The sequence below is a fragment of the Echinops telfairi genome, unplaced genomic scaffold (genome assembly GCF_000313985.2).
Source record: "Echinops telfairi isolate 266 unplaced genomic scaffold, ASM31398v2 ScPeMD7_7420;HRSCAF=8458, whole genome shotgun sequence".
Taxonomy (NCBI): domain Eukaryota; kingdom Metazoa; phylum Chordata; class Mammalia; order Afrosoricida; family Tenrecidae; genus Echinops; species Echinops telfairi.
The window spans coordinates 45002493-45012500 of record NW_022111320.1 but is presented as its reverse complement, the minus strand read 5'-3'; the positions used below and the strand labels follow the sequence as shown (position 1 = coordinate 45012500).

General features: G+C 40.0%; 1 protein-coding gene across 1 annotated transcript in view; it reads right to left on the bottom strand.

The window, feature by feature from the left end:
• The window catches only part of LOC101655657 (collagen alpha-6(VI) chain), a 134799-nt gene extending 133047 nt beyond the window's left edge, over window positions 1-1752 (bottom strand). The window contains exons 1-2 of the mRNA XM_004704181.2: window positions 1672-1752; window positions 8-109 (exon numbers count right to left, since the gene is read on the bottom strand). Of these exons, the coding sequence (XP_004704238.1) occupies window positions 8-109; window positions 1672-1732 (163 nt within the window). The 5' untranslated portion in view covers window positions 1733-1752. The remainder of the gene's footprint in view (window positions 1-7; window positions 110-1671) is intronic.
• Window positions 1753-10008: the final 8256 nt, after the last annotated feature.

The following is a 10008-nucleotide window of genomic DNA, read 5'->3' as shown; positions in this document are numbered from 1 at the left end:
GAGAGACTGTTGATCATTTTGTTGATGAACGCTTTCACAAGTGGGAAGGACTTAGCTCCCAGGTGATCAGAACTGTCCACCAGAAAAACGACATCTGCATACTTGGGGCCTGCAAAATCAGCAAACACACACAATAAAACTTTCAAAGTGACTGCCTTATTTAATACCAACTACCTTATTTTATTTCCTTATTCCTTTCCAAATTAATAGTGATACTCACCCAAAATGTTAAATTCGCTCAAGAATAAGGGATTACTTATTTCTTGAATATATTCATTTATTATAACCTCTCATTTGAACTAATCACAAAATTATGCATAACTTGCAAAAGGAATCAACTAATTGGTAAATGCAGAGAGGTAAAAAAGTCATAAGGATTTATATCTTTGGTAGAGAATTTTCTGTTGTACATTTTTTAGCTTTCAGAATTTGATCTCAATTTATAGCAACAGGAAAAAAATTTAATTGAGAAGTAAATTGCTTTGAATTTGTTTGAAAGGTGAAATTTGAAAGACAACTTGTCATTATGACTATCATATAAGCAATACAGCAATAGTCTAATTGATTTACAAATACATTAGTTTTATATTTCAAAGTATCAAAGGGAGTTTAAAAATGTCCAAACATCCTAAATATATGAGTTTACCTTAATTATTTTATTTTAAAGTTGTTTATAGTATTTTTGATAAATCATAAGAATGAACATTATAATTGGTAAATACATTCTCACATATGTAAGCCATGATGAAAACCAATATGTCTTGGACTAGTAAAGTGATTAAAGTTTTAGTTTTCATTAAAGTATGATTTTCACAGATGAACAAAAATTTTCTGAAATTTTAAAGTTTTGTTTAGTGCCAGGCTCAATGTTAGGTCTCTAGAACTCATTCCGTAAAACTATGGAATGAGAAGGAGAATGATTGGATTCAAGCACTAACTGCATTTTCAGGTATTTCTGACTCTGAATTAAGAAATAACTGGAGGGAAAAGATTGCTTCTTTTAAAAAAAGCTTGATATTAGCCTCGGTGAGGCAACAAAAAAGACATTTCCAAACAAAGCCTAATTTATCTGTTTAGAAAATTACTTGCCAAGAACAAAGTCTTTGCGGAAGCTGTAAAAGCCAGTATAGGTAGCCCTGGACATGGATAAAGAAGTGATAAAGGTTGTAATGGCTGGACCCAGATTTTGACTTTAAATCTAAGGCACATAAAAAGCCAAGAAACAGCAGAGAGCAGAAACTTCAGATCTAATTTCTGTCCCGGGTGAATGCACTTTCCTTACAATAAACAGACAAACAGTTTAAATTGGCGTAAACTCTGGGCATTTAACCAAATGGGCACGAATGGATTAGGAAGAGATATTTCAGATTTTCCAGAACGGGAACCTAATCTTAAGGCATGGACTATTCATTCAACCTCCCAGACAGTCTAAGGGGGTTGAAACTGAGAACAGAATGACATTTTTTCATCCATTTACTGTTAGCACAGAAACATGCCCAGGAACAAAGGACCTTCAAAGGAACATAGGTGACATTAAAAAAGAAATGGCATTACCACCATCCCAATACTCAAAAACCAAAACAGAACAGCACCATGAGGCTCTTGCACGCAATCAATTTTTCGCAATGAAAGTTAGGGATAATAATTATTTCCATGTTTGTTTTTCCTTACCAGAGTCCTGGTTCACAGAAACATGGGAACAAATTATTAGGAGGAACACAATCAGCAGCATTTTCAAAGTTGGAAAGTCTCCAACTTTAAATCTGAAAAGGCGAAAACATAAACATCTAAAATCGTTGTGGTTATTATTTGGGCATGAGAATTTGTACACATATTAGCACACAAGATTATATAATAAATTGGGTGCAACCAAGGACAAAGAATTTCCGAGGTTGTCTTAATCTCTAACCCATGAAATGCCTTAGGGAAAAGAGAAATCAATATTTATAATCAGAAATGCTTATCTTGGTCCCTATTTTCTATAGAAACATGAGATTTGGGATCCTCAGTCGAGGTAGCCAGGTGCATTTTTGTGCTCCTGTGAATCATTTTCCTTGTACCCCATTGTCACTTTTTCTACTCATTCCCCATTCAGGTTCACGGCTGGGGCACAATCTAAGCCCTATTTGCTTTCTTCTGAGAGGCATGTATTGAATAGAATCCATTAAGTTCCTGGACAAATGGAGTAACAACAGTCATTTTGTATTAATGGCAGAACTTCAGATTCTTTTTTCTGTCACATTAGGGGGAAATGGTGACGAACCCAAAGGGGATGTGAACATTCCTTGAGTCAGAGTCCTTATTTTCCAAGTAATAGATATGAAATAATGATTATGCAGTTAATCGATCTAAAATAGCTTGCATGCTTTATTTAGTGGCTTACTTATGTATTGACTTAGAGAGGCCCCGTGATGGGTCAGATTTGACTGTTCTGGTTTCTTCTATAGACAAACACCAGCCCGGGGTCTTGCAGTCACCTGATTGGAAGGACACCCTCAATTTGGACTTCTTGTGGCTCGCAGCCTAGTTTGTTCTGACTCTGGAGCCCTTTCGTCTTCCAGGAAGGTGCTGCCTCAGCACGGACTGACAGCATCTTTTCAGGAAGGCAGAGCCCTCAGGGTTCTGAACGGAATTTTTTGCTCTCTGATGTGAACTCATTGACTGCTGTTAGTTCTTAAATACAGACATACCTCGTTTGATTGTGCTTCGCCTTATTGCATGCCTCAGACAGGTTTGTTTTTGACCACCTGGCCTCGAGCAGGATCTTACAGCATGTGCTCCCTTTCTGTGTCTGGGTCACATTTGGGCAATGCTCACCATATTTCAACCACCAGTTCAAAGCACACCCAAAGGATCCCTCCCTGTACAGTGCGATCACAAATTGAATGCACTTGGAAACCAAAATGTGTATGCCTTGCCTTACCTGGACACCGGTTCCGTTGTGGTGATAAGGAACCAAACATACAACATGCTGAGGTATGCTTGAAAATGAAAGCAATGGGAGTTAGCTGAGGTGACTTACCCCTTGAAACGCCAAAAACATTGCCTTTGACTCTCTTAGCAATCGGCCCATGGAAACAGAAAACAGAGACTTCTGCTCAGTCTCTCTAGTTAAGGTTGCCCTTAGATTTTCAGAGTCTCCTTCACCTTCTTGGCCTTGTGCTTCCTCTTACATTGCATGTGTCATCACGTGTCAAACTTGACATCACACACACACACACACACACACAAATCATGTACACCACGCGAGTTCAAGAGGTTTCAAGCAGTTCATGGGAAAATCCCATTATCGTTAATTCCATCTTCTCATGAATTTTTGAAGCCCCATGTAAACATCCTTCACTTGAAGGGAGACAACTGTGAGAGAAATCTAGCAGAGAGGTTACAGACCAAGTTCAGGGCCTCTTCTCTTGCTGACACCTGTTTCTCTCCCTTTCCCTTTTCTGCTCTCCCCTGAAGTATCCCAGGCAGTCCAACTGGTGTCTCTGACTTCGCAGAAACTTTTCAGCACTTTCTCTTGAGCTTTGCGCTGGCCTTCATGGATGCTGCTGCTGCTTGTGGTGGTGACTTGAGGAAGAATGGACGTGAACTTTTCCCCCTGAATCCTTCTCAAAATATCTTTCCAAAGAGGAAGTGTGTTCCTCATGGGACAAATTTATATAAGCCACAAGCTAATTTTTTAAAATCAACCTCATGATGATTATTTTAAGTCAATTATTCGTATCCTTAATTAATAGTTCCATCTAATTACGCTCATCCCCTTCCTTAATCCTATTACATAGAAATGACTGGCTGGAGAAAGGAGGAAAGTTGAGAATATTATTTAGTAGGAAACCTTCATGCTGCACAATGATTATTACAGGCTGGATGTCAAAGGAACTCGACTGGGGCCAATGGTTAAATGCTTGACTGATCATAGGAAGGTTGGTGCTTTGAACCTCCTGAGTGGCTTTCCAGAAGAAAGACCCAACAAACTGCTCCCTTCAAGGTTATAACCAAGAAAGCTTTAGAGGGATGTTCACTCATTGTTGGGGCTGGTAAGTCCCAGGTCCACGCCTAGGTGGCAGGCTGAAGGTTTCTGTTGGCTCACATGGTTGTAGGGGCAGATGAACCCAAAGGCTCCAAGCCAGGTGATGAGAAGCAAGCGATATTGAGAGAGAGAAAACACCTTTTACAAGAATATCCATTCGTGTACTGAAGGCAGCTCATGCCCCCAAGGAAACTCCCCTTTCCTGACTGCTCACATTGAATCATAAAACAGAAAGTGATTACATTGTGTTTGCCAAACCACTGAGAATCATGACACAGACAAGTTGATAGTTAATAGCAACTATCACAGTCCACCCCTTGTCAACCTAGTATCTATATGCACTTCCCTGAACTCTGCATAATCTCTGAATAAAAATAAATGTTCACATGTTCTAACACACACATACATACTCATATACATCTATGAGAGAGCTTTCAAAAGTGGTGGGAAAAGTCCGTGATCTTTTAGTTCAATTTACACACACCAAAATATGGAAGAAATACAATCATTGTTTCTGTAATATATCACTCGCCATCACAGGACTCAAGACTCACAAACATCAGTGCACACAAATACATGGTGTGTGATGGGGACAAGAATTCCTTCCTATTGTCTGTATGTTGTTCTGCTACCCGATATGACCAGGAATTTAATTCTTAAAATTAAAAGAGATCCAATCACCTGGAGACATAGGAAAAGAGAATGAAGAAAGTATTTATTTAAAGTAATCAATATAAAAATTTTAAATTCATTCCACCTTAATTTAACAGCAGTGAGATTGATTGCCTTTCATTAGAGAAAAACACACTCCAAGGTACAGGTTTCTTGAATCTGAAACTTGAGGTACACTGTTCATTCTGAAGCAGGCAATTAGAGTCTAATACATCTCTTTTAGAAATTTAAAAACAATCTGGCTCTCTGTAAACTTTCTGTTGAAAAGGTAGGATGTTTCTAATTAAAACTACAGCTGCAAAAGCAGCCCAGTCTCTCCAATCCTTGGCTTCAAACCCAGCCAAATGTGTAGATTTTGTGCAACACCCCCCTTGAGGCTATTAGAAACCAGAGTTCCAGGGAAACTTCTGCCCTGCAGCAGCCAATTCATAATCCTGTCCCCAAATGAAATCAAGAATCCAAGAAGAATACAAAAAAAACGTCAGCAGAATTAATATAAATGCAATTTCTGTCCTTTATAATAAGGCATGCCAGATTCATCATGTCTCAAGGAGTGCTTTTATTTTTCTTCAGAAACTGTATTGTTAGCAGCTGCACGATAAGAAACAGCATTGGGTCTCTGCCACAAAGTTGAAGATAAAAGCTTATTTGCTTATTTGACTCCTGATTTTTTCACTAATTTCTCTTCTTCAAGCCATTTTCCTTCCCAGAAATCAAAATATAGAAAACAATACTCAAAGCCAGATTTAAATGTTAAAATGTTGCAGATTAGCCCTTTGGCACACAACCAAAAACCAAACACACTGCCATTGGGTCGACTGTGACTCACGGTGAGCCTATTCAGGCACAGCTACATCAACAAAGGTAAGGGAACAAAATGCACAACCACTCATTGTACAGACAAGTTTTGCTTGTGGTGACACACTTTTCCCCAATAGGACGAGGATGATTACATTGATCATATTTGAACAGTGCCATACCTTACTACTGTCCTATGTTGAAGAAGCTCACCAAAAGTCTCTTGACTTAAGTACACTCTGTCCCTAAACTATTATGTGACCTCAACACTATGACTTGACTCCCCTACATTCCTCATCTGAAGCACAAGGGGTTAGCCTCTCTAAATCTGAGCAACCCCACATTCAAACAGTTCATGAATCTGACAAACACAGTGGAAGATATTTGCATAACAATATGTATTCCTAGAAATTAGGGGAGGAGCCCTGGTGGTTTGATGGTGATGCACTTGGTTGCTAGCCTAAAGGCTGGCGATTGGAATCCATCCACTGCTCTACAGAGAAAAGGCCTGGCAAACTGCATTCACAAAGATCCCTCCATCCTCATCCCTACAAAATCTCCCCCCTGCCCCAAATTAACTGACATTGAGTCGATTCCAACTCACAACTACTCTATAGGACTGTGTAGAACTGCCCCTGTGGATTTCTGAACCTGCACACCATGATAGGAGTAGAAAGCTTCATCTTAACTCTATGGGACTTCAATCCTGTCCTATAAGGTTGCTATGAAGGGGAATCAAACCACAGTAGAAATCAGTGGAAAAGAACGAACAACAAGAGCCCAAAACATAAACAGGCATTTCATAGAAACCAAAACACATATAGGTACTAAACATGAAGAAATGTGCACACTCACGTGTGATCAAGGATCATACTACTTTCATTCAACTGGCAACAATGAAACATCTGACAAAGTTAAGTATTGGAGAGATGTGGATATTCATCTATAAGATGGGAGTTCAAATGGGTGCCACCATGTTGGAAAACAGTTGTCCTTGTTCTATCAAATGGAACACTCTCAGGCCTTATGACCGAGCAATTTTCCTAGGAAATTCTGGTACATATATACCAAGAGGTAGGTTCGAGAATTTCTATAGCAGCACCGATTACAATAGCACAAGTCTGGAAATAATCCAAGGAGTTATTTTTGAAGAATGCTAAAACAAACAAACAAAAAACAAACTCACTGCTATGGAGTCCATTTGAACTCCTAACAACCCGGTAGGATAGGATAGAACTGCCCTATGGGTTTCCGAGCCTGTAACTTTTTGTAGGAGTAGAAAGCCTCCTCTCTTTCCCATTGATGAATAAGACAAGGCATAATGGTACTTTATGTATCAATCAACTTTATTAACTACAATTAGATACAAAGAGAGGAGCCCTGGTAGTGCTGTTGGATCAGTATTGGACGGCCTACTGCAAGGTTGGCAGTTCAAAACCACCAGCTGCTCCTTGGGAGAAAGGTGATCCTATCTACCCCTATAAAGATTTACAGCCTTGGAAACCCTAAGTAGGGTCACTATGAGTTGAAATTGATTTGATGATAGCACGTTTAGATGAAACTATGTGAACGAATATTAGCAATGTAAGGAGTGAAGAATTTAAGTCCCAGAAAATTACGCACAGAATAAACACTTTTTTTCTAGCTTTAGAAACAACTAAAAGTAAATGATATACTTTTAAAGGGATGCCCGTGTCATAAAACTGGGTTGTAAAGATCCAAGGAAATAATAAACACAGAATTCAGGATAATGGCCAGTAGAATGTGAGAGTCTGGGGAATGAGATTGGAAAGAGATTTATATTAGATATTAACATTCTAGTTTGTATGTGGGTAGGAGACTCACAGATCTATTACATTATCAATAAATAAACAAATAGGTCTTAAAAGGACCAGTGGATAAAAGTGGATAATGAACTAAGGGTTGGGATTCATTCAGTTTTCTGTATCACAAAACCAGCAAATATATTTTATTTTAATTAAAAATTTTTATGACATTGTCCACAGACAATGTTCTACATTCTACTTTGGTGAGCAGTGGTTGGAGTCTTGTTAAGCCTCCCTCCACTCGGAGGAAAAAAGATTCATGAAAATGGAAGACCCATAGAAATAATTTGTCCAATAGACTAGTGGACCATGTGAACATTGGTCTCCATGACCATGAAACCAGAAGAACTAGATGGTGCCCACCTACCACTGCCAACTGCTCTGAAATCAATTGAAGGTCCTCGATAGAGTGAGAGAAAAATGTGGAACAAGACCCAAAGTCATCAAAGATTCCAGGCTTACTAGTCCAATTGAAGTTGGTGGGTCCCCCAAACTGTAGACTTTAGTGACCCTTCAGGTCTGGCAATGAACTTACCCATTGGGCTGAATTTTCAGGCAAGCAGTAGCAACAGGTCTACAAGGAGAAGCAGGAAAGCAGTAACACTCGTGAGATGTGAACACCTTAAAATAATCAATCATTTGGCATCAAAAGAGCAGCATTAACCAAGAACTGCGTTAAGAAGGCCTGGGGGAGGAGGAGGAATGCGAACAGGAAGCACAAGGAAGAAGCAGGGTATGTGATAGCACATTGAGATAAACAAAAGGTGTATAAATTGTGGAATGGAACACTGATGATCTGCTCTGTAAACTTCACCCAATTGACAGTAGCAATTTAAAAATTCATCAAACTGAAGTAGAAGAAAGAAAATTATCAGGCAATTAAGGCAGAAATCTGTTGAAAGATTGTAACACCAATTGCAAGATTTACATGATGGCGTCCTAACCATTGGTGTGTGGCTAACGCGGTGCCTGAAGCTTCCAGACCTGGCCTCCAGACTTCCAACAGGGCAGCGTTCCACACACACACACCCCATTCCTCTTGGCTAGCATGGAGATGACCTCAAGGCCACAGGTTAAAGATGGTGAGCCATGCTCTCTCTGGGTCCCTGAGAGACTGTGATTTGTTTAGTGAAAGCAGTAGTCATTTAACTTTCTATGGTCTGTCTGTAAGTAAGCAGTTAAGAGTTCATTTGTTATAACGGCAAGTGTCAACCACACCAACACCACTACTCCATATGATTGTAGAGCAGCATGAGACACAATGGATAGGAAGTAAATGTGAGAGAACTTTTGAGAGAGGCCCAGGGTGAGTGTAATGAATTCCCGAGGCAATATGACCATGACTTGGCTAACCTTAACACAGAGGCCACACTCCAATTACACGAGCGTCCCCTAGACAGTTCCCAACCTTGACATTCATATAGATTTGTATAAGAATAATCTTGACTTTGTATCTTTCCAAGCCGGTTCATACCACCTCCCTGAATCTTGAGGGAACCCCGTGAAGTAGGTCTCCCTAACTCACTGCCATCAGGTTGATTCTGACTTATAGCGACATACTCTCGCATTGCCCCTATAGCTTTCCAAGACTGTAAAGCTTTATGGGAGTAGAGAGCCTCATCTTTCTCCCATGAAGCAAATTGTTGATCTTGCGGTTAGTCGCCCAACAGGGAACCCAGTATGGCACCAGGGCTCCTAGCGAGGATGGTGTGAACTGCTCCTCTCATTTGGCAGTGGAGACATCTAAGATGAAGCATGTTCGGGCATTTGCCCAGGTGGCAGTCCGCCCTGGCCCCTGTGCTCCGCCCACTCCTTCAACATGCGTTCTTTGATCTCGGCTGAAGAAGGAATTAAATCCCACGTGTTGGAATGTGCCAGAGAGCTTAGCTTACATTTGCAAATATTTTCTTTTTGTTAGAAATTATTTCATTAATGCATCCTCTTTCTCAATGAAAGGACATCAGCTGCTATAAATCTCTGCTGGTGACAACTGATTCCAGTTAGGATGGTGACCCTCCTCTCTGAGCCGCTGTTTCTCTGCATTTGGCTAGAGCAACAAGAGGGCAGCCATACTGACCCGGTTCACAAAAGCCAACAATGACATCAGTTAGTCTGAAATCTGGCCAGCCATACCCAGAAGGACTACAGAAGTAATGAAATACATTGAGTCATTGATAAAATATTTATTCATTGCAGCTAAATCAAAATTATGCATGGCTTAGCATAGGAGAAGGCAGGAGCTAGATCTAACAGGTTCTCTTTAATATCCCCACCATTAAGTTAAGAGTAATGTTCACCAAATATCCATTATTTGTTGACTTATGCTTTAAGAACTTGCAGGGGGTGGGGGGCCGGAAGATAACTAAAGAGATTCAGGCACAGGGTAGTATTTTGAGGCTGGAATGGTAATTTTGTCAGCTCAAGTACTAGGTACTTTAGGAAACGTTTTTTCCCTGTGCTTTGTGCAAACAAAGTAAACGTAACTTGTAAGATTCCTGGCTTTCCTGAGAAGAGACCTGGAGCACAATATGTGGGTTCATTCTTGGGACCAATAAGAACAAGAGCTAACACTTACTGAGCACTTACTCTGTGCAGGCACTGTTCTACGGACTGTGCTTAGTTATCTCAGCAACCCGGTCAGCATTAACACTATCAGACTCATTGTACAGATAAAAAGACTGA